Raw genomic sequence first — 24,955 nt, 5'->3', positions numbered from 1 at the left:
CCCAATCCCAATACTCGCACTGCGCCCTAGATAGATAGATACTACCTTTATTAGTCCCACACGAGGGAAATTTCATCGTTGCAGCATAGAGGACAGTACAGTCAGAAAAACAGGTAAGACAAATAACATATAATTTGATAAAAAACCGAAATATTTAAAAATATAAAAACTACCAAAAGAAAACCACAATCTTCCTCATTTCAACGGCCAGCTGCAATGGCCTCCTTATAAAATCTAACCACTGCTGGGAGAAACGACCTTCTGAACCTTTCCCTCACGCAGCGTGGATGCAGCAACCTGCTACTGAAAGAGCTATTCAGTGCTGTCAGAGTCCGGTGCAAGGGGTGGGAGATGTCATCCATCAGAGAAGATGGCTTGGCCATCATTCTCCTCTCAGTCACCACCACTGGGTCCAGAGGGGCTCCAAGAATGGAACTGGCCCTCTGGATCAGTCTGTTCAGCCTTTTTCTGTCCCTAACCGAGATGCTGCTACCCCAGCCAACCATGCCATAAAAAATTGCTGAGGCCACAGCAGCATCGTAAAAGGTCTTGAGTAGTGGACCCTGGACTCCAAAAGACCTGAGCCTCCGCAGCAGGTACAGCCTGCGCTGCCCTTTTTTGTAGAGAGCTGCTGTGTTATCTGACCAGTCTAGTTTATTATTTAAATGAACACCAAGGTACTTGTAGGTCTCAACAACTTCAATGTCCATTCCTTGGATGTTCAGTGGATGTACTGGAGGGTGTCTTTGCCTGCAAAAATCTACCACCAGCTCTTTGGTTTTTCCAGTGTTGATCTGGAGGTAGTTTTGCTCACACCAGTCCACAAAGACCTGAGTCAGCTCCCTGTACGCTTTGTCATCCCCGTCTTCAGCAAAGTGCACTTGGAGGAAATCCACAGTAGGTGTGCAAATAATTGCTGAACTGGGACAGGGAGCATTGGGTTATCAACTGCAACACATGCATGTTGCTGTTTGTGCTACTTAAAAAACAAAAAAATCTTTAACAATTTTCAAACAAACAAACTACTTCTCGCCAAATTTAGATTCATTGCTGTTTACATTAAATCTCAGTCTAAAACATTCAGAGCATGAATAAATATTGTTAATGGTCTTGAAATGAACTTTTGTTTTGTTTTTGTTCAGCAACTACACAGGGATAATCTTGTGCTTGCGTGTGTTTGGTCTAACAAATGGTATTGAAGAGGGTAAACCTACCCACTATGTCCATCAACTTTAAAGAAATATTTGGTGACAAGTTGCAACTGGAGGTGGAAGTGGAGAGCACACACCGCATAGGATCAATGGGAAAAGCAGCGGACAGAGTGATGATGGTGAGGCTTCAAAAGTTTGCAACTTTTTATGTCCAAAAAAACTGGGGAGTTGGAATTTCGAGGAATGAAGCTGCACATTTTCCCGGATCTGATGGCGGAGATGACCAAGAGGCGAGCAAGCTCCAACGACATCAGGAGCGAATTGAGAAAAGCTGGGGTGAGACGTGGCATAATTCATCCAGCCACACTTATAACTTTTAAAGGTGAAACAAAAAAATTTATGGATAGAAGTGTGGCAGAGACATATGTTAAGACCACAATCAGACCGGAGAAAGCACAATGTTGAACATACAAATGTATGGTAATGCATATATTAAGCCGGGTTGGATTCTGTTAAGCTCACTTTAGTTGATAGAGGAGTTCTATCATGAATTCTTGAGTTGGCTCAGCTGACGCATTGTCTATGTATTACATTACAATGGCTAAGAAATGTGTGTGTCACGTTTCGGGGATGTTTAGGACCCAAATATGCAGATACCCAGGAGGACACGAGGCAGGAGTAGATATAAGGAAAAATCCTTTATTGGAGGAGCCAAAAAATAAAATTAATCCAAAAGGCTGGGAGCCAATAAATCCAAAGGCAGTCCAAAAACTAGAGACCAAAAACACAGGAGACTAGAGAAGGCTGAGATCAAAAACACCGTAGACAAGACCAACAGAATACAAACAATGGACCGACAAGACACTGAGACAAGACAGGGCTTAAATACACAGGAAGGATGAGAGGGAGATGAGCTGCAGGTGTGTGGGGTGTGGGAGGAGGACCAGGTGAAGGCAATGACTAATCAGGGGAGAAACTAACTTGACCTAAGAATAAAACCTAATACAAAAGAGCAGGAAACAACTACAATTCAAAGGGAGGAGGGAGAAAAATAATAAACACTGATGGGAAAACACATACTAAATCATGAAAGGCTGTAACTAAAGGAAATGACTTGAGAAACCTAGAGGGCTGGAGATCTAGGGGCAAATGGGGAAAACCAGAAGACACATGAGGAAGATGCAGACATGACACACGAGGGCACTAGGACACAAAAGGAGCACCTAGAGAACGAATGGAGGACACAAGGAGACACATGAGGGAAGATGCAGACACAGACCATGACAGTGTGTGGGTGTTTATGTTTATGTTTGTATATTTAGCAGACGCTTTTGTCCAAAGCGACTTACAAGTGATAATCGGCATGTTGCCCTTGAGGCTAACAACAACAATAACAACAACAATATGTGTGGGTGAGTCTGGGGTGCGGATGAGACTGTCTTGTGCTGGGATAAAGTGGGATCACATAGTGTGTATTTGTTTAAAAGCCCAAAACATGTTAAAAGCAATTGTTATAGATAAAACCCAAATATTTTATAAGGATGAGTAAAGAGGATGTAAGGATTCTGAAAGGTGGATTTAAAATGGCTCATCTGAATATTTGTAGTTTAAGAAACAAGGTACAAGAAGTATCTGAGATTATGAAGGACTATAATTTACAGGTATTAGTGTTATCAGAAACACAGCTGGATATTTCAATAAACAGTGCTGTATTAAGCGTCGAGGGATATAACATTTATAGACAAGATAGGAATTTATATGGTGGAGGAGTAGCGTGTTATGTTCAGAGTGAAATACCAGTAAAGATTCGTAGTGGTCTGAATGTATTAGGAGTGGAAGTGATCTGGTTAGAGCTGCAGTTGCCACATTTGAAAACTATTCTTGTAGGAGGTTGTTATAGACCACCAAATGTGTCTGTGATGTATTTAGACTCAATATGTGATATGTTGGACACAGTATGTGAAAGAGTATATGATATTTACTTGTTAGATTTCATCATTGATTGGAATTCTACAACTTGTGCTTTAAGGAATAAATTGTACTCAGCGGCTCTTACGTGCAATTTGACACAGGTGGTCTCATACAAGAGTGAATGTAAAAGCTGATGGTTCTCAATCGGCAACTTTAATTGAGTTATTATTTACAAATATGAGTCAGGTGTGTTCAATCGCAGTTTCAATCCCGGTAGGCTGCAGTGATCGTAACTTCATTGTAATCAGAAGGATAACAAAAGTACCTAAATCAGGCCAAAGATTTATAGTGAAGAGGAATTTGAAGAAAATGACTTTTTAGAGGATGTGAAAAATATGGATTGGAAAAGAGTAAATCAGGAGCGTGCCCCAAATAGTGCTGTGGAGGTTTTCAATGAGTTAATAAGAAAGCTTTTTGATAAACATGCTCCTATAAGCATCTTTGGTGTGTTCTTGCTGTGTTGAGTTTCAAATTCCATCTTTTCATTTCTGTTTAAAACACAGGAAAGGTTTATTTACCTGCAACGCTTCGTCTGCAGCAAACAAAACGTTGCAGGTAAATAAACCTTTTCTGTGTTTTAAAAAGAAATGAAAGATAGAATGCTCCTATAAGGAAGCTAGCTGTAACTCGACCCCCTGGCTAGACCGAGAGTTGAAGGAGTTTATGACTCAAAGAAACACAATTAAAGAGAATGCAATTAAATATGATGATGCAGCATTATGGAATAAATATCGCTAATTGAGAAATTATGTTACCAAACTAAATAAAAGTAAGAAGAGAATCGGTTATCAAAACAAAATTAAAGAGGCAAAAATGGATAATGCATGCATATGAGGTACATTAAATGAACTATTGGGAAAGAAAGCTACAACAATTCCACTTCTTTTGAAAGTCTATGGGGTCTTTATTACAAATCCAAAACATATCGCCACACATTTAAGCAAATTCTTTAAGGACAAAATTCAAACCTGGAAATCTTCCATGAATCAAAAACAACATAATTACATTTCATGTAGAATGATAAAAATGATGGGGAGAAAAGGATGTACAATTAAATTTGAAAAAATTACTGATCAGACGGTTAAGAAGATTTTGCTAACTAGTAAAGATACCGTCACGTTGAGTGTAGGAGGTTGGACCCAAGATGCAGAAATTCCCAGAATGAAAATTCCAAAACAAACAAAAGCTCACACATGAGCACAGACTCAGGAAAACTCGAGAGGGGAGCGAGCAACGCAGACACATACGACAATGAACCAACAAACACAGAGTGACAAGACAGGGCTTAAATACACTGGGAAGATGAGAGGGAGATGAGTTGCAGGTGTGTGGGGTGAGAACCAGGTGAAGGCGATAGCTAATCAGGAAGGAGGAGCAGGAAAGGACACCAGACCTGACTGGGGAAGAACACACACACACACACACACACACACACACACACACACAAACAGCTGGAGAAGGACATACACATACACACAAAACTGAAATAATAGACCTATAGAGATATGGTGGGGAGACCAAGAGAACATGAAGCAAACCAGGAGGGAGCTGGGGACAAAAAGGCTGGAGCTACAAACAGAAGACACACATAATAAGATGCAGACAAAGGACACATGAGGGAGCTATGAGACACAAAAGGGGAATCTAGAGATGGATGGAGGACATCAGGAGACACATGGGGAAAGACGCAGACACAGACCATGACAGATACACAATCAGGCATTGATAATATTGAGGTAAGGCTCTTGAAGTTAGCAGCAGACTTTATTGTTTCCCCGCTCTCATATATAATTAATTTAAGTTTGGAGCAAAGTGTATTTCCTTCACAATGGAAAAAGGCAAAAATTATTCCTGATTAAAAACAATAAAGAGCCATTTTCAGGTCAAAATAGTAGACCAATCAGTCTATTACCTGCGTTGAGTAAAATCATGGAGAAGGTAGTTTATGAACAAATTCAGAGTTATTTCTTGGTGAATGGGTTAAATACAATATATCAACACGCATATAAAAGGGAGCACTCTACCACCACAGCATTAACTCAGATAACAGATGATTGGTTGCAAGAAATTGACAATAAAAACCTAGTTGGAAATGTGCTGCTTGATTTAAGGGCAGCTTTTGATGTTTTAGACCAGGGATTCCCTAAGTGTGGTGCGCGAGGTGAAAAGTGTAATGGCTGCGGAGCTCAGAGAAGTCTGTCACATGTCACCATTAGCGTAGCCAGAAACTCATTTGTGGGTGGGCCTAAGAAAAAGTAAGTGGGCACAATAAATGCAATTGAAAACAAGTATATTTTGCTACAAAACAAGGCAGTGTGCATGGTATTGGGGAGTCCGTACAGAACCAGTGTAAATCTGTCCTGGCTAAAAGCAAGAGAGAGATTGGAGTTTTCATTAACAATGTTTATTAGTAATATCATTACGACAAAAACTCCAAATGGAATTTATTCCACCTCGTCTTTTTTCGCGGATAAACATGATTATTCCACAAGACAAAGTATGCATGGACGATGTGTGTTATACGTGCAGAACAAATCAAATGCAGAAAACTGTGGTCTATCGTGCAATGGTGCTATGGAATGCACTACCAGGATTTCTGTTGAGGGAAATTGAAAAAATGTTTTCAGAAAAAACTCCAAATATTTTTATTTTCCCAAAGTTAATGTCAAGCTAAACATCTTCTGAAGTGAGCTGTATTTTAAATTTTAAGAATGTATTTTGTTATGTTTGGGCTTTTGAGAATTGAACTGTGATTTTTCTACACTGCAATGTTATGTTGAAATTAGTTTGTGTGTGTGTGTGTGTGTGTGTGTGTGTGTGTGTGTGTGTGTGTGTGTGTGTGTGTGTGTGTGTGTGTGTGTGTGTGTGTGTGTGTGTGTGTGTGTGTGTGTGTGTGTGGTCATGTATGAATGATGTGCACTATATGTGTATATATAAATAATGTAATGACTGTATGAGATGAGACCCCAGGAAGAAAAGTGGCTGTATATCAGCAGCTAATGGGGATCTTAATAAACAAACAAACACCACACAGCGAAATCTCCTCCAGGCTTGTGTTATTTGTGGAGATAAAACATCAATGTTGCAAGTTCGTGGTAGAGTCGTGTTGCTGTTATGTAATCCGAGGTAAGATGTCCAAAGATCAGAAAATAAGACTCCAAAACCCGCCGTCTAAAGCTCAGCTGTGATGTGGGCACCTCCTAGTTCCAAGAAATGGTGCACCTGTGTACCCCCTTCCCGAGAACAACTTACAAGGCATTAATTCCTACTAAAGACCACTGCAAATATATTGATTAAATCTTCCAATGTGAGATATTAGACTGTTTCGTGATTACTTCACACTAAATTTATTACTTCACCCTCCAGTTTTTTTAAAATAACTACACCTAAAACCAATAGATATTTTAGGTATTAACCTAAAGTTGGTTTTGTTTATTGGTTGTTTATCATTTAGGTATTTTATTTATATTAATATAGCAGATGTGTTAGCATCAATGTTCAGCAGGTTTAAACCATTTTTGAGTTGATGTTGCAAAATATTTGTGCTGTTTACAAATTTAGTTTGTTGAAAGCAGATAAAAGCTGCCGCTGCATCATATTTCAGACAAAAGGGATTAAATGTTTATGAATATGAGATGATGGGTGTTTTTGGTGCCGTTGTCTAATGCGATCAGTGACATGCTTTATTACTGGGATTAGATAGAAAGTTACTGGCATTCTTGCTCATAAGAGTTCAGCGTTGGTCTGTCTGTGAGTGTTCCTTGAACTGTCTCCATGTTCAACACGATCCCAGCCAGGAGTCCTCAGGGAGCTGCATTTAGAGAGAAATGTTTCTCATTTTTGTACTGCAGCTTGAACCACGGCTGACACTTCCCCGCTTATGTAACAAAACACCAGAGAAGGGTGATGGGGGTCCGCCACGTCGGTCCCGCTGCTCCACGGCACAAAGAGCCGGGTGGATCAGAGAGAACACATCCATCAAGAGGAGGAGGCAAAGCCAGGGGCTGAAGGAGAGACTAGGACAACAGGATCGCCATTTCCTCTGGGTCAAAAAGAGTTATGAGATGGAGAGGTCTGCTCACGGAGCGGCCTGCCCCTCCTCCTTTGGTAATCTGCTAGCAATTGTTTTCCTTTTCTTCTTCCGAGTCCTTTTGCTCAGATTTCCTGGCTCTGCAGGCAGTCGAGAGGGAGGAGCTGAGGACAGCTGATGGAGGAACTTTTTCCTTTCTGTGTCTTTTACACTGACAGTTCATGACAAATATTAAAAGCAGACCGCAGTTTCAACGGGTTCATGAAAACAGAAAACTGAGTTTCTTCTTAAAATTAGAGCCGTCTCTTCTCAAAAAACAAACCCTCCTCTGCGTGTCTGTTTAAAGAACAAGCTGTGATTGTAAAACCGTCCCAGTGACGGTGTGACACACACACACACTCTCCCTCTATATATCAGTCTGAGTAAACGGGAGTAAACGAGTCGAGGTTGGTTTATAGATAAAGCGAGAGGGATTTGTTGGTGCTGGAAAGGCAAAGAGACTGAAGATGGAAACGGGAGTTTTAATAGCCGAGCTGTTTAGATTCAACATCTGATCCTTCAACACATCAGAGTGGAAATATTAGGAGCAGATTTCTGTGCATTCTTTCAGATCGGAGCTTGTCTGTCACTGATAACGGCTGTTTTACTGTTTTTATGCTAACTGACGTGTAGAAACTAGCATCTCTGTGGACGTTTTGGTCATTTTAAAGTGTTTTAACAGATTTAAGTAACTGCCACCTTAGCTGTTGCAGATTACTTCATGAGCAGCGTCTGTTATGAGAAATAGTTTTTATGGCATTTGAGACTTAAACGCTAATGACTGGTTTTAAATAGACTCCAATCTCAGTTCATGAAACTTTCACACTGCTTTAAACTATTATTTACATAGAAGTCCCTCTGCAGCAGTAAACTATAGCACTTCTGCTGTATCCAGGGGTAGAGACTAGCTGAAATCAGGTGGTGCTGTTTTAAGACAACAACAAGATGTTCTGGTCCTGATTAGCAGTTAGCTCATCAGTAATGAAGGACATGAACTCAGACCACTGAGGAAATAATCTTTTTTTTTTACACAGATTCTGACTTTAAAATGGCTGAAATATTCCCAAAAACAAAACAAACATCAGGCAACCAAACAAACAAACTAACATCAGGCAATGCACTGGTGGGATGAAGGTAGCTGGACCCTAACCTAACACTGTACGATTATGTTATTTTCAAAAGTTACTAGAATTAAAGACAATATTTTCACATTGATTTACTAGTTTGGCATTTGAAACGTTTAGCAACAACTAACTGTTGTTTAGGAAATATATTCAACATTGTTTCTGCATTTAGTGCAACCATTATTTTTATTGTTGAAAGCTCTGCGCGACATCGTACCACGTTTATTTTCTCGTAAATACTTTACTAACTTTGATTTGTGAAGAGACATATATAGATTAGAGGTCGACCGATAATGTTTATTCTATTGCCGATATCAATAAATAGGAGACATGGTCAACTGATGGCTGGTTTTTATGGGCCAATTTTCATGGCCGAAACCTAGACGTTTTCCACCTTTTTTCATGGTAAAATGTGACTAATGACACCAGTTGGTGCCCAAAGCTTCTGAAGTTGAGTCAGCTTTTGACCTCTGAATTTAACTAACTGTTACATTTTAACTTTATGCACTGTTCAGAGTTAAAGTCAGACACCTAAATAAAGTTAATTTAGAGTATTTATCATGAAGAAGATATTAGTGGATGTAAAAATAGATTTAAATTAAATTCTGCAACAGCCCTGGGCTGCCCAAGGATGTGCCTGACTTTAAATCGGGTTTACTAAGCACAAACATCAGCTGATGCCGATGTATTAAAAAAACAGTAAATATCGGCCGGTCTACCCCTACAATGTAAGTTAAAGCTACTAGAATAAATAAACATCTAAATCTAACCTGAAAGGTGAACCACAAGCAAAACAAGAACCCCCCTGTGGCTGGTTTCAGTATATGTTTTAAGCCCCGCCCCCTCCATGCAAACAAATTGGACCTTGTTTGGATTAAATAATGAAAATAAGATAATCTCAGACAAAATATAATTGTTATTAATTTATCAACATGATGCAGAAAGTTTCAGGAACAGAAATTGTCATGAAAATAAACCATTTAGGCTTAAATAGCTTAGATTTAACTGCAAATGTACCCAAATAAACATCTTATTATTAGTAGTATTAGTAGTAGTATTGTAGGATTCACAGCAGGACATATTAAATGATTTGTACACATTAAGCCTTCAGAGACAGGCAGAATTGACTTATAGCTGGTAGCAGACATCTGTTATGAAATATCGTCTAAATGACACGACATGTTAGAGCTGCACAGCGTGTTCACAGAGCAGCGCAGCGTCCGAGGTGTAGAAGCGGTTTCCTGATCGCTGTTATCTCCGTTCCTTTGCTCCCACACAGCCAGAGAGGAAGTCGGCATGTCCATTGTTCCCAGTACTTCCCACCTTCCTGGTGCCGCTCTAAACGGCTGAAGGAACTGACCCTGGGTCTGCAGGTCTGTGTCACATCAGACTCTAGTACCTGTATTAATTAGGTGGGACCCTGGTTTGGGTTTTGCCACAGCAAATCCCTGAGGCCCAGAGAGGGTCATGGAGAAACCCCTGCTGAGACAAACTCAGTTTCCATCCCACAGGAAGAATTTACACTCCAGGACTGTGCCTTTCAGTCTGCAGCTAATAAGGAACCTAACTGGGTCAGGCCACCACAAACTTGCCTAAATAATAACTGAAAGCAGAGACACGGAGCAGAAACCTGCCAGACGATCGTTTGCTTTCAGGAGGAGAACGAGTGTGACTTCCTCGTGTTGATTTTGCGGGAATGCATGAAGGATCCGTGAACGAAAACAGCTATGTCCTACTTTCCATTAGCGCACGGACATTAGGGCTGACGTTTGGAGGTCTGAGAAGATCAGAATATCTCTGGAAGGCTTTAGCTTGCAGTCTCCTGTAACTTTTCATCGTCATCATCCTAGACTCAGCGACTGCTGCGAGGTCAAAGTGTAACATTACTCGTAAAAAAAAAAAACTAAAACCGAACCCAAACTTCCCTAGAGTTGCCTGTTAATAACAGACTGTTATTTTACGCAGTAAACGGATCAATCGGACGTTAGGGTGCAGATGGAGGTGTCTGCCTCTTCTCACCGCAGTAAATCAGAAAATGTCCTCGAACCCACCAAACTGTCTTGGAAAATAAACGTGATATTCTAATCTTCAGAACAGAACAAACACATCTCTGTAAAAGCTAATGCCCAGTTCCAAAGGAGTTTAGTTAGAATGGTAGAAAAACAGTTTACTGGCCAAAATAGCTCGCGGCTTTGGATCACCGTTAAAAAACTAGAAAGATTCTGTGTGATAAAACATCCCTGAATGTTTTTTTTTAATTCAATTCCTAAATGAGATGTAGAAAACATCTTCTAATTTGAGGTTTGGTGTAGTGTCAAGAGATTAAAGCGACGCAGGAGTGACCTTCCTGCAGCTTTGGGACCGTGTGGGTCCTGAATACTCCCAGTGTGTGGTGGGGAAACGGTCCAGACTGCTTCCTTATTAGTTTGGTGGACCACAGGTCTGGGTGGGCAGGAGCTGTGCGATGGGCTACTGTGTGTGAGTCTACATGTGTGTGTGTGCGTCTTTCGAAGGAGGGGGATTTGATTGTGGCCGTGGCGGTTCTGGACTGTGTAATTACTCCCACTTAGCACGGAGAAAAAAAAACTATTTCAGTCAAAACACAGTTGGGTATTATGGTTTGGACACAGTTGTATCTATGATCTTTTCTTTGTTCAGATCAGCACAGGTTGTCCACGCATTCAGGGCTAGAAGTTTATCCCCAGAAGCCCCCGAGTGAACAGACTCCTCCCACACAGCTTGCATTCGTTTCTATACTCAAAAAGACAAATCAGCGAATTAGCCTATGTGCTCGCATCTCGCATGGAGCCAAAAGCCAATCTCGTGAGGAGGTGCACCTTGAAACCTTCAGCTGAGTGACGGCTATAAACACAGCCTGGAGCTGCTATTTGTTTTTGTGTGGGCCGAGCCAAACCACAAGAATATTACAGTCACCAGACCAGAGCAAATTCAAGATCCGTGATGGCAACGCATGTGAGCAACGGGGTGAGTATGTTGTATACGAGAAGGCAGTGAGTCACTGTTTAGCTGAGTGGAGCTGCAGCAGAAAGGTGAAGAGGACACCGCTGGTCTGATCAGGAAGTTTTCAGATGGAGCTACTACTAAATGTTTCGCACGCTTTACGACGCTAGCATCAGGATTGCTTAAGACCAAAACATGCTAACACGACAGAGAAAAAAATGTACTTACTGAAAAAGTTTTGCCTTTCTGTTTTAGAAATATCTCACAAACCACAAAGGATTTGAGTTTGATTTTCAGAAATGAATCATTCCATGTTCATGAAACTAAATAAAGCTGCAGTGGCAAATGTGGAAAATAGCTTAAAACATTTTCTTCATGCCTCTTAACAACGTTCTAACATCGTATAGCTGTAAATATGTTGAGGAGATGAATTTTTATTTTTTAAATTAATGAAGTGGTTCTCTCGCTTTTGTTTAAAACCCTCCACCAATAACACGTTTCAGACTAATGGCAACTACTGCACGGTTGTCGGAATCGTCGAACTGCTGCGCTTCTCTGCATCCCAAAAAGAAAAACACCATTTGAAGTCACAGACAACAAAAGACGTTTGGACCTAGAGAACTGTGACTGGTGTTTAGCGCTATCTCGTTTCCTCTGGTAACACGGGGTTTTGTTCAGATAGATGCAGATCCCGAAAAGAGGGGAGGGGTGAGTGTTCCGTGACCGTGTTTGCAGATTCCGTATTACAGCTTTAATGTTATGGAGTTAACTGTGACAGCTAACTTACCTTAGCTAACACATAAAAGGCTAACATACTAAGATAAATGTGTTAGGGTAGTAGCTGAGATTAAGATTGTATGACGTACCATTAAATTTAAAATTCGGAGTTTTCCCCTTTCAGTAATCATGTAGAACAGTGGTCCGCAAATGGCGGCCCGCGGGCCGCCCTCTCTTTGTGGCCCCCAAACCCTGCGCGCACCCCCCACCGCCTTGGAGCACCCCCATCTGCCTTTATGCGGTACTGCAGGGCTGAGCGCTGGAGTTATAACCTGAGACCGAACCCGAATCGAATCAGCCCGACCGGTTCTGTTGGATTTGGGCCGTAAATTATGTTAATTGAGCGGGTTGTCGCACGGCGCGCTTCGCTCGCTCGATCAGCGACTGAGACAAAGAGAGCGGTGAATTGTAAGCTGGACAATGTCCTTGCTGTGTTACCGGTATTAGTGCGCAAAATGCATGTCATCTCGGAGAGGGTCACCAGACGGTGTGGGGATGATTAGAACCTAAATTGGCTTCACTGGAGGACTTGAATGATCAATACAGACTTCAAGGCAGAGAGGAAAATTATCTCTGCCTGACCCTAACAAAGTCTTGTTATCCAAATCTGATGCCAAGGCAGCCTTGAGCTGCTAACAATAGGGCTGCAACAACGAATCGATAAATTCGATGAAAATCGATTACTAAAAGCGTTGGCAACGAATTGCGTCATCGATTCGTTGTGTCGCACAACTCTTCCAAAAGCGCCCCCCCTTCCCGCCCGCCGCTGCGCGCAGACCAGAGCAAGTCAGATCAGCGCGAGGGAGAGCCGCAGATCAGCGCGAGGGAGAGCCGCAGATCAGGGCGAGGGAGAGCCGCAGATCAGCGTGAGGGAGAGCCCGTACCGGCAGATCAGCGCGAGGGAAAGCCGGCAGACTTGCGCTGCTGCGAACCGGTTCCGCATTGTTGCACAGCGATCCAGGCAGCTGCTTCCAGCGCACGGTCCATTCTCAAAGTGGCGCAACCAAAAAACTATAATTAGCACACGATCGTTCATGTCCGCACATGTTCTCTATTTTCTGTCTTATTTGTGCCTGAAGCGCGCTACTGCGGAGCTCATCACCTGTGCTGTGGTGATGTCACCTCACGCAGCATCGAAAACGCGCTCTGAGCTTTTCGGTCAGGAGATCCCTTTGATCTGCTCAAAAGTAACTGATGAGGTGAAAAGGTAAGAATCCAGGCAACAGATTTTCTGGAGAATTAAGAGGAGATGCAGGAAGATGAGAGACAGACAGGACAGGAAAATAGTTCAATAAAAACAAGAAAACAAAACAAAGTGTTGAAAAGTAAAATGTAGGTAGATTTATCTCCACTACACGTTTTTACCAGTAAAAAACAATAAGTTATACACATGTAATATTTATACATCTGATACAATTCAGATCACCTTCAAAACTCAGTCACACACCCAGGGTTTCAAGACATTTTGGGGGCCAAGGCAAAATGCGACCCCCCCCCCCCCCCCCCCCCAATAACTGGGCTCCCCAGAAGCCTCTGTGTAATTCATACCCTCTCCAGTAGTGTTAGTTATACAGTGTTTATAAAAGCCCCTCAGACATTACTGACATGTTCTAATATTATCAGATGAAAAACTAAATTATCAGACATGCTGTTTCATCTGCTGCTTTTATAAACTTGCAAAAAGTAACAAAACCATTTGAAAGCCACTATTTGTGGATTCTCTGAAAGTTTCCATGGAGTGTGTGACAACTTATTTTTTCATTGATCCTATCGTCTAATCTCACAGCTGAAACAAGCATCCTTAATAATCTGTGCACAGGAAGCTTACCGATGCTGTAGTAAAACAAAAGGTATAATAATTTATTATTAATAAAACCTTGTTGCAGCACTAAAGCAGAAAAATTAGATTTTGCATTAAATATGCAAAATATTTACATATGAATTGTTTTAGAGCCCTTTAATTGGCAGAATCTGATATTAATTTAGTTCTTACAAAAAATGGGTCCCAACATTGTTTGTGTGGCGTTGCCATAGTGTGACGTCATAGGCACAGATCCCTGTTCTCTTGTTTGGAAATGGAAATATGATCACCCTACATTAAACAAACTGTCCACCCAGGCTTTTGCACTGCACAGAGACGCTTCGCTGCCTATGACTTTGAACGTCAGTTGAGAGTCAGTCTCATGCAGACTGACCAATGAAGAGAGGGCCTCAAGTTAAGACCCTCTCCTCATTGGTCAGTCCACACGAGGTGGGTCAAAGGTTACTCTGGGCGGGTTATGTGTTGTCAGGCATTCAAGTATTGAGTATATTTACTGCATATTACAGTAAAATATTCTGTATGTGACCACATTATGGTGATCCTCGGGTCGTGATGATGGAGCCCTTGAATATTGTTGCCCAGGGTACAACAAAGTGTTAATCTGGCCCTGGTTCCGCCGTCACATTCCCGCGGAAACTGGTTGATCACACCGGGGCCAGACTACTAGCATGTGGTTTTACAACCACAATGTCCTCAGAAGCAAAAACGCTTTTAAAAGGGAGGGAGGAGTACTAACTGTTGCTGCAGGCGTGTTGTGTGAGAGTGCAGTTATATACTGGTTAATATATTTTTGGGTTCAGTTGCTTTCATGTGGCCTAATGCGAGTCTATTTGGGATCATTGGAATGATCAGCAGCATTTCTTGATGTGACTTTATGGCAGTTGCCCAGGGCATCATCGCAAGGAGGATGGCATTCATTTACTTTTGTTTTATTTGGTATTTTTTTCAGTCATTTTTGGAAATAGTGATCAATTTTGATTAATTCACAGCCTATGTTTAATTACATTTAAAATAAATGTCAACAGATGAGATCAAACAAAACAGATGAGAATTGCCCTTAAGCTGTTTAACTTGGACCAAGCATTTTAGGTCACAGATAGATGTAGCTTAGGGTCTCTGTCTATACACCTTATAAGACAATTTAGGTGATGGCATGTTGTTTTTCTGCTATTGAACTGTTTTCTAATAATGTTGTGTTAAATAAAGTGAAGGAAGGAGAGAAATAACGTTTCCCTAGCAGTTTTTAAAAATTTCCCCATGTAATCCGATTAATCGATTAATCGTGTCGAGACCCCATCCGATTAATCGATTATCCAAATAATCGTTTGTTGCAGCCCTAGCTAACAACAACCCCCACGAAGGAAGGAATGCAGACAGATGCTGTGAAAACCCGACCTCCCCCCCCCCCCCCCCCCTTCAGATTGTGGACTTCTGCCTAGCGAGGTCATCAAACTGCAGGAACTCAATGTGCTCTGCACTCCTCCCAAGATCTCCCACCCACCTGTGGATACAGTTGGCTGAGCGCCACACAGGGCTGCTCCCGCTGGGGAAACAGGCTCCCAGCCCGCTGGGGAAACAGGCTCCCAGCCCCCACCCCACCCCCCCATCCCCCCACCCTCCAACCCACCTCCCTATCGGAGTCTCATGTTGTGAACTGTGATGTTCGTGCTTATATGTTTGAGGCGTTTTTTTTTTTTTTTTTTTTTTTTTTTGCATAGTAAAGCTATGCCCTGCCGGGAGTAACTGGTGTGCCTTTTTTCCCCCTCCCCCAATTTATCCTCATGTAATTCCCTTTTCATCTATTAAGGTAGCGCGACTTGTGTTGCGAAGGACCACAGTCACCAATTCTTGTAATGTGTCTTGCCCATGTATGTCTGATCTCTGAATTGTGTGTACTGAAACTCTAATTTCCCTCTGGGATTAATAAAGTTTTGATTGATTGATTGATTGATTGATTGATTGATTGATTGATTGATTGATTGATTGATTGTCTGCTCACACAAGAGAGAGGATCGGAGGATGCTCCTCCAAACACGCATTATTATTTTCGTAATTTCATTATGGTTTCTCCTGGAAGCGCTCAGTCAGACTGAGTGCTGTGATGTCGGGAGGTCCGGTCTTGGGGAGGGAGCGGGGTGAGTGACGGCGACTGCAGCGTAATCATCTGTCTCTTTTATTTAGGGACACAGAGAAGTTAAAAGGAGAGAGAAATAGAAGATAGAAGTTCTTGTTCCACTTTATTCTTTTGTTTCATGAAGATAAACTGATGTTAAATTTAGCTTAAAGAGAAACTGGGAGGAAGCTTTGGTTCATTTTAGGTTACAGGAGATCTTGTCTCCTATCTGCTCCTCCAGAGACAGCATGGACATAAGGGTTACATGGTGAAGGTCACACAGGACAGGTTAGTGCAGTCACAGCCGAGCTGGAGGGGAATAGGTGTTGTCCTCCTTTATATTGCAAGCTTGTGTTTTATGTGCATTACAGCCAGCAATCCAAATCCCCCCCACCTTCTGTGTCTTTTTTGTGTGTGGCCCTTGGACCATTATAATTGAGGACCCCTGATGTAGAATTTTTTTTAGAATCCCATTAAAGTGATGGTTTTACCCTGTAATGTGAAAATGTAAACAATTAATCAAATTTTATTTTGCTTATTCTGCTTCACCCCAGTCCAATAGAGCGCTGCTCAGAATTAGCCGATACTGTTAGAGATTTGCTTACGTAATCACAGAGCGTGAGTGCGTTTGTGGACTTCCAGACTGATGCAGAGTTAGCGGCATTTCTTATCTACAAGCCAGTCTTTAAAATATAAATATATGAATAAACAACATAATGTCAGAATAATGATTGTAAAACAATGTGTTTTAGCTCTGTTGCCTGGCTAGAGGTGCGCGTTCACAAATAAGAGGTGTTGCTTCGAGCCATAATCACAGAAATAGGGAAAGGGGCTTGAGTTGCAATACATGTTTTGGCCTCTAGATGGTGTCCTCTGAGAAAAAAACTCTAGATTTATTATAAGAAACAATGAAATTATGTCATAAATAAAGATGCACTGATCCTAGTTTTAGTATCAGCCTCATATCACGATTTGATTAAAGCAAATATTTGACCTGAAAATAAATTCGCCACATTGTGTTTTATCTTTAAAAAAAATGATCATTAGCAGGACAATAAAAAACATTTGAATAGCTTTGGAATTTTGATTCAGGGAGGAAACTCTTCCACATGAACATAAAGAATTGTCAGATGTTTATATTTAGATTGAGAAACGTTACTGTCTCTATTGAGAAACTTAGGTCTACAGTCACTAATGAACAGCGACTAATTCATGCAAAGACAAATGACTCATAAAAGTCATAAACCACCACCATCCAAAACACTATCCATCAGCGCGCCCCAGGGCAGCTGGGGCTGGATGTAGCTCATCATCACCAGCGTGTGAATGTCTTCTAGGACAAAGCGCGCCATTTCATGTCTGATGGAAACACACCCATTAACCGAGTCGTGGCTAACAGCTGCGTTCTGCACTTCACGGAGGATACTTGATGCCTAGGCGTCTGATGGAAAGGCCTGGTTAGACTGGCGGATCATGATGAATATTAACCCTATTCTGATCATCAATTTTTAAAGATAAATAAAAACGTGAATTATTATTATTCTTGTGAATAAAAATTATTCCTTTGATTGCAATTTAATATAAAGGCCATCTGGCAATCAGAAAACACATTTTAGAGAGCAGAACTATGGAACTATGAATAATTGTTTCTTCCTGATGTTATTTTATTATTAAAGCCCTACATCCAACACAGCTGTTTTCACAGCTGCACCGCATTTTGGCACTGTTACAGTGAGTGTAAAGTTTACATTCGTAACACGTGCACCCTGCAAACTGTTCCTGACAGAAACAATTTGGGCTGGACCGGAAGGCAAGGAGATGAGGAGGCGAGGGAGACAAAAGAGCTAAAAGAAATTTAAAAAATGATCTGAGAGAAAAAGGGAAGCTTGCCTCCCTTTTCCCACTCCCTACACCTTCTAAAAAATGGTGCTCGGACCCCTCCTTCCACATTATACAGCACCATGAGCCAAGCATTCCTCCTCCAGGAGAAGCTCTCTAGATGTTGGGTTCTGATGCAAGCTGAGTTTGTTTTTCATTTGAAGAATTATCCCAGGAACACACAGGTTTCTGTCCCAAAAAGGCAGCAGCAGCTACAGATGGAGGAGGAGAAAAGGGAGGGCAGTAGGGTTAATGAGCACCAGATGCCCTACCTTCGATGGTAGCAACATTCTTCAGAGCTTTAGTTGGAGTGTGATCTGTGCTTGAACTTATGTCAGAGGAGATGCTGGAGCTGCCTTTACCTGCAGAACACAGAGAAAGGGCTTGAAACGATGCTTGATCTCACAATAAGAACCAGTCCCTCTGTAGATGACGCTGAGATGCGTCTGTCAGAGGTATGAAGCGTGAGGAAATATAAACTGTCTGCTTTGATTTGACATTTTCCAGCTGGGAGTGAGGAGCTTCCCTTGGCTCGTACACAAAATTTGGCCGAGTTTGTTTAAATTGGCATCAGCTTTTGATATTTCAAGGGGAAAAAATGTTTATTAAACGCGTCTTTCTGCTTTTACTTCCACCCAGAACAAGCGGGGATGACTTTTAGAGAAGATGGAAGCATATTTTTGAGGTCACTGCCTGAAAACAGCAAAGCAGCTGAATTTGCTTTATTAGATTCATGTTTCTAAATAACGACAGAAGTTTTTTTTTTTTTTTTTTTTGGATCTGAGTTTGTGTTTGTTCTGAGTGGCTGCTCGTGGAATAGTTTGTTTGTGGCGCCCATTCTTCTGTCAGATTATACATGCAGCTCTGTGGCTTTCCTGAGAGCACGTTAGCATTTCAGCGAGGAGAACTGCCACCTACACGGGCTAGACTCCTCCTGGAATAGCCGGTAAATATGGAAACCAGAGACAGGTGGGAAAACATGGTGACACATGAGAGCATTTAGAGCAAAGCTGGTTTCATGAAAGACAAAACTATCTTATTTCTGGTTGTTGTTTTAGTCTTTTTAGGAAAACAAGTTTCTCTAAAACTCCCACTTGTAGATAGTTGCTGCATACTTGTGACCGGTGTGTGATTAATTGTGGAGACACACTTGAAAACAGATGTGGACTGAAGCCTTGCAGAATTCTGATCTTGTAAATAAAGCTCTGGTCAGTAAAAGCTGCACGTTTATGCTTTTATTAAATAAGAATATGAGACTATTTACAGTTTAAAGGTTTGGCATCACTCCCAGTAAGGAATCCGAAGCAGCAGAAACATTAATTTTATTAAAAACTGATGCATAAATTACCCATAATGCAGTTCTTTTAATGTTTTTTTGTGTGTTAATTTTCTGATCTTTCATCTTCAAACAAGTACGCCCCAGAGGAAGGGCTGTCTGATTTTGTGCAGCTTTATCTAAACCATATGCTGTTTTAATATTGTAGATTTTGATATTGTCTAATAGAAATTAGCTTTTGTGTTCAGCAGATCTGAACAGTTTGTTTGTTGTGACTGCCAAGAAGTTTAGGTAGACCAATTAACTGGTTAATATATGCCACATTTACAGCTACAATGGCAAATTTGAAATACAAATGAGCTTAAAACATGTTTTATGCCTCTTAACAGCATTCTAACATAGTATAGCTACAAATATATTGTGGACATATTTAAAAAAAACTGGAAAATTCCTGAAGAAATCTTTTAAAAGGGACCTGTCACCTGGCACAAGACAGTTTTTATGTAAATTTAAAGAATGTCACACACTCAAAGTTTGAAAGGGTAGTTCAGTCTGCCCAAAAATGAGAAATTCTTCAAAGTTTTTTACTAATAATTTCGCCATGGTAAATCAGATCACTTAGTAAAGTAATAGCACACCGCCCACACCTGAGCCACTCGTTTTGATGTATAATTTGTGGGGGTGCACGCAGCCATTCGAGCCGCATTAATGTCCGTGGAAGAAGAAAAATAAAGGTGATTAATGTCTAACTCCCCCTAGGAGCATAACAACAAGGGCACTGCTTGCAGGACGCTTAATAATGAATAAATATATAAATTAAATGGTTCTCTCACATTTGTCTCAAAATCTCCACCAATAACACGTTTCAGACAGAAAGCAACTACTGGACCATCCGGTTGTCAGCTGCACTTTCCTGGGTCCTTCATTGATTACAGACTAATGTATTTAGCAACTGAACATCACTGGATTGGAGGTTCTCTGCTCCATATTATCAGAGAAGGAGAAACAGCCGGCTGCTACCACTTCAACTTTGGGACAAACTACCAGAGTCCCAAAAGAAAAACCACAATTTGAAGTCACGGACAACATAAGTCATTTGGACCTAGAAAACTGCGACTGGTGTTTGGCACTATCTCGTATTCCCCGGCATCACAGGTATCTGGTTCCAGCAGAAGCGTCTCAGGGAATGCAAGTCAATGGGGCTAAAATAGCTATTTTCTAATCTGCTTTGCCTTATGCCCTGAATCGCACATGTTGCACTTCAATTTAAATGAAAAGTAACGATGGGTGTTTCACCCACGTCTGTCACGTACTTTGAGATTTATCAGCTTGTAAAAATTTGTAATTCCTAGGACTACAAATCAGATGTCAGCCCGACAATGACATCAATTTGCTGATGCCCATTTGTAGTCCAGGACATATTTTCACACAAAACCTAAAATAACTTTTGCCCTTGTTTGAAAATAAGTGCTTTCTCAGCATCACAATGTGTCTTTAAAATTCATAGACATCATATGTGAAATCCACAGCACATAACAAACAGGAATAAAAAATAACGTTTTTAGCTCTATTGACTTGCATAAATGTTTTTGTTCTTCCGAAGACCCGTGGTCCGGAAGTAGATGGGCGTGATTTAGGCTCCCCATACCCAAGGGGAGGGCTGAGTGTTCTGTGACCATGTTTGCATTCAAAACCCTGCTTGTTCTGTAAATTTGCTAAAGCAGCTTTATATCAACACAGACAACTTTCATGTATTCATCAACCTTTGAATGACTATTTCTTATGTTGCACCTTCTGCACTGTAACTGCTCAGTCTTTCACTTAGCTTTTTTATTTATTTCTATCATTGAATTTATTTGTGTATTTTAAATTGAATTTTATAATCAACTGTTTTATGTTGTCACGTTGATTTTTATGCTTTATGTTCTTGCTGATGTTGCTCCTGGAAAGCACATTGAATTGCTTCTGTGTACGAAATGTACCATATAAATAAAGCTGCTGTGAAAAGCGCTGATCAGCTAGAAACTGTTACACACTGACCTCCGAGGTGGAGTTGCTCCACATGTTATTTTTTAAAACCCCGATGTCCGACCTTTCCTCCGGACTTAGGGATAGAGCTCATTGGAATGTTATGTGCAAAAGCATCTCTCTAAGGCCTTTGGTTAAGCTGGACAGCTGTTTTTCTTTCATGAAATCAGAAATGTGTGCAAGAGATAAAAACAAGATGAATGTAAATACTCTTTTGGTGGTAACACCCAAAATGATGTCCAAATATTAACTGTAGTTAAGTTAGATGAGTTGTTTTTTGTGGTATGAGGGCAAACTGAGTAATTTCATAAAAATAAAATTTGAGTTGGGTCAACAGTTGCATGAACAGATATCGAAATCTCTAAATTTAATCACAAAAAATGTCAGGAAAGTTGCTGTTTGATTTTTATGGTTTCTGCAAACTACCGAACAAGAAAAATTTTCATTTTTATGCACTTTAAAAACTGAAATAGTTACACACTAACAGAAATAATCATCCAGACGTCAAAAACACTGTTGTTGTTGCAAAGTTTTACTAAATTAGCCTAAATGATTATTTCTTTTATTAAGTGAAAAAAACTCGTTCAAACAAACCTGAGTACGTAATGTGAAGTAACTGCTGCTAAAGTGAATGACTGGTTGGAACACCTTTGGACTGTTTACAAATCTTTCACAATGACGGGGAGGAATTAAGCTCCATTTGTCTTTGCTGAAATTTAAAAATTCAGCCATATTGGAAGGTTTTCTAGCAAGGTCAAAGGTCAAAACAGCAAGGGGTCCAAGTTCTGAAGCAGCAAGGCAGCCTCAGACCATCACACTGCCACCACCATGCTTGACTGTTATTTTTCTGAATTGCAGAGTTCATTTTACACCACAACAGAACACAGATCTGTTCTGAGCTTTTCAGTTTAAATTCTTACTAAAAAAGGCCATGGTGTGTTGCTTTTTGAGAACTTTCAGCCTACCTCATGTTGTCTTGGTTCTACGGGTGTGGTGGTAATCAGGCCTGGTGTGGCTAGTAGAAGTGAACTCAAGTTTCCAAATAATCTGGTTAATCTATCAATTCATGTAGAGCCAGTTTGTTTTAGATGGCTAAAATGAATATTTGTCCTATACTGAAGTGTTTTTGCTGATCTGAAACTTTTAGAAGAGACAATAAAGAACACGAAACAGAAGAATTCTGCAAGGAAACTGGATTTACCATATTATTTACAACTTTGATATGAGCTGACCCATATGAAATGAATAGCTCCCAAGTCCAAGAACAACAGGATCTGGGATTATGAACAAAAATCCCAGTAACTGGCTCTTGTCAAGATAAGAACATGTCCTAAAAAGCAAGCACTCACATCCTCTTATTCACCTCCATGTGGGAAATAAACGTTTCCTATTAATAAAAACAAGCCAAAAATAAACGAGAATATAAACCCACCTGTTTTTAATCTAACAATGTATCTAAATTAATCTGTGTCTGGGTTACAAAGTGAATATTTCTGCTAATGATAAATTAAAACTAGTATATTTCAAAACTACTGGACGCAATAAACTCCCCGCTGTAGATTCATAAAGGAGCTGTGAACTTCTAGCATAAACCAAAAGAACAATGGGGTCAAGTGGAGGTAATTGCTTCAGATCCGAAGAAGAAAACCAAAACTGGCACGCGCAGCTAGCATCATTTTTCAGCATTAGATGCGAAACACGTCCAGCAGATGTCACGCTGCGTAATTTAGACAATATAAAAATTCCACATAGATAAAAAGTTATGAAAATGTACTAATTACATGTTAAAATGGAAATCAGCTACACACAGGTCAAAGCAGCGGGATAAATTATGAAAACAAACTAGAGTTAGCGTTAATGTTTTTGTGCTCATTTTAAACTAGCTAATATTAGTTATGAGTGACGTCACCAACTGTTACTTTGCGACATTTTTCCCCCTAGTGTGAGTTTATAGTTTTTTTTAGAGTGGACTTACCCTCGCTCCCGTACAGTTTTCCATTGTTCGCACCCATTTTAAAGAATACATAATCTATGCGCACACACTCGCGTTGTCAGGCTGAACTCCAGGGTGAAAAAAAATGAAGGCAGTATTTTCATTTAAAAATGGCAACGCAGGCAGAGTTTAATGTGCAGGACCGTTATCTCTGGCTTCAAACAGTTAATCCAGATGTTGAGAACGCCCCAGAGTTACGCAAACCGAGAATCCAGCGGTGCAGGCTTGTCCATGAACGCGAACCTCCGCTGAGTCTCAGCGCTGCAAACAAAAGTCCCTGTTTCGAGGAGGTCCGAGAAAACTTCGTGAAGTTCCCTAAAATGGTAAGAAGCTTTTTTATCGGGATGAGTGCGGGCGAGCCACGGCGGCCAGCCGGGTGAGCGAGGACGCGCAGCGGACCCCCGCTCCCGCTGGATCCGGATTTAAAGGGACCGCGCACCAATTAGGGAAGCCTGGATGTTGATGGAAGGGATGAAAAAAGACCTAAAAAGGCCAAGATCGTGACTCAGAAATGCTCAAATGGTAACATATTGTTGCTGGGAACCACACAGGACATGTGTCACTTTTATAGAGTTATTCTCGACCCAAGGACACATAATCCCTAACAGTCAGAGGATCAGATCCTAAGAAGAGAGCCATTTATCCAACATGTGTGGTGTGTTCCTATGAATAGCAGCCCGGCAGGTCATTGGATACCTAAGAGCAAAGTTACCAGACAAAGCCAGTTGTCTCCTGCTGACAGTTGACCAAATATTCTGAACAATCTCCTTCCATGTGCACGGAGCTGAAAGATCTACATAAAACACACACAGTCTTTTATGTGCATAAAGTAGTAAAATTACTCCCACTACATCTCAAACTACCGTAGTCATTTGTTTTTGGCGTCTCATCTTGCAGCATCAACGATGTTCTTCTTGTTCTTCATTGTACATTTGATTTAGTCAAAACAAATAATTCTAGAAATTTTAAGTAGTTTAACTGGGATTTTCTTGAATTTTGTAGAGTTTTGGTATAAAAGTTCTAGCTTCCTGAGCAGCCTCAGTTTAGAGTAATTGCTTTTATGACGAGCAGGATAAGTTAAACAGATTGCTGCTATCTTTAAAGGTTGTTTACAAGCATAAATATTACTATCAGAAAAATATAGCACTTGGTTAGCCTAGAAATTTGTAGCAAAAGACTTGGCTCTGCTGGTCGGCTTAGCCACGCTCCATTATAGCCTCAACAGGTCTACCATTGGCCCAAACAATTTTAAGTTGGCCCAATCACAGCACTCTGATTTAGAGACGTTGGGTGGACAGTGTGTGGTGGAGTACTCCATTGACTGATTACCATAGCGATGAGTGACATGTTCATTGCTCTGGTTGGTCCTAGTCCTGTCCAATTGCATGCAGACCTTCCGTCCACCAACTGATCTGTCTACGAGTCATGGCCAGACTATATAATTACATACAGTCAGGTCCATAAATATTGAGGCAGCGACACAATGCTAACATTTTTGGCTCTGTACACCACCACAATGGATATCAAATGAAACGAAGAAGACGTGCTTTAACTGCAGACTGTCAGCTTTTATTTGAGGGTATTTACATCCAAATCAGGTGAACGGTGTAGGAATAACAGTTTGCATATGTGCCTCCCACTTGTTAAGGGACCAAAAGTAATGGGACAGAATAAGAACCATAAATCAAATTTATACATTTCAATACTTGGTTGCAAATCCTTTGCAGTCAATTACAGCCTGAAGTCTGGAACACATAGACATCACCAGACGTTGGGTTTCATCCCTGGTGAT

The 24,955-nt window shown here is 40.8% G+C and overlaps 1 protein-coding gene across 1 annotated transcript in view; it reads right to left on the bottom strand.

Annotated features, from left to right (window-relative positions):
- Positions 1-23,679, bottom strand: part of LOC107382590 (F-box/LRR-repeat protein 7) — a 35,781-nt gene extending 12,102 nt beyond the window's left edge. Inside the window, exons 1-2 of the mRNA XM_015954796.3 lie at positions 23,146-23,679; positions 18,139-18,228 (exon numbers count right to left, since the gene is read on the bottom strand). Of these exons, the coding sequence (XP_015810282.3) occupies positions 18,139-18,228; positions 23,146-23,182 (127 nt within the window). The 5' untranslated portion in view covers positions 23,183-23,679. The remainder of the gene's footprint in view (positions 1-18,138; positions 18,229-23,145) is intronic.
- Between the last annotated feature and the right edge of the window lie 1,276 nt (positions 23,680-24,955).

The sequence above is a fragment of the Nothobranchius furzeri genome, chromosome 7 (genome assembly GCF_043380555.1).
Source record: "Nothobranchius furzeri strain GRZ-AD chromosome 7, NfurGRZ-RIMD1, whole genome shotgun sequence".
Taxonomy (NCBI): domain Eukaryota; kingdom Metazoa; phylum Chordata; class Actinopteri; order Cyprinodontiformes; family Nothobranchiidae; genus Nothobranchius; species Nothobranchius furzeri.
This window is presented reverse-complemented; position numbering and strand designations above follow the sequence as displayed.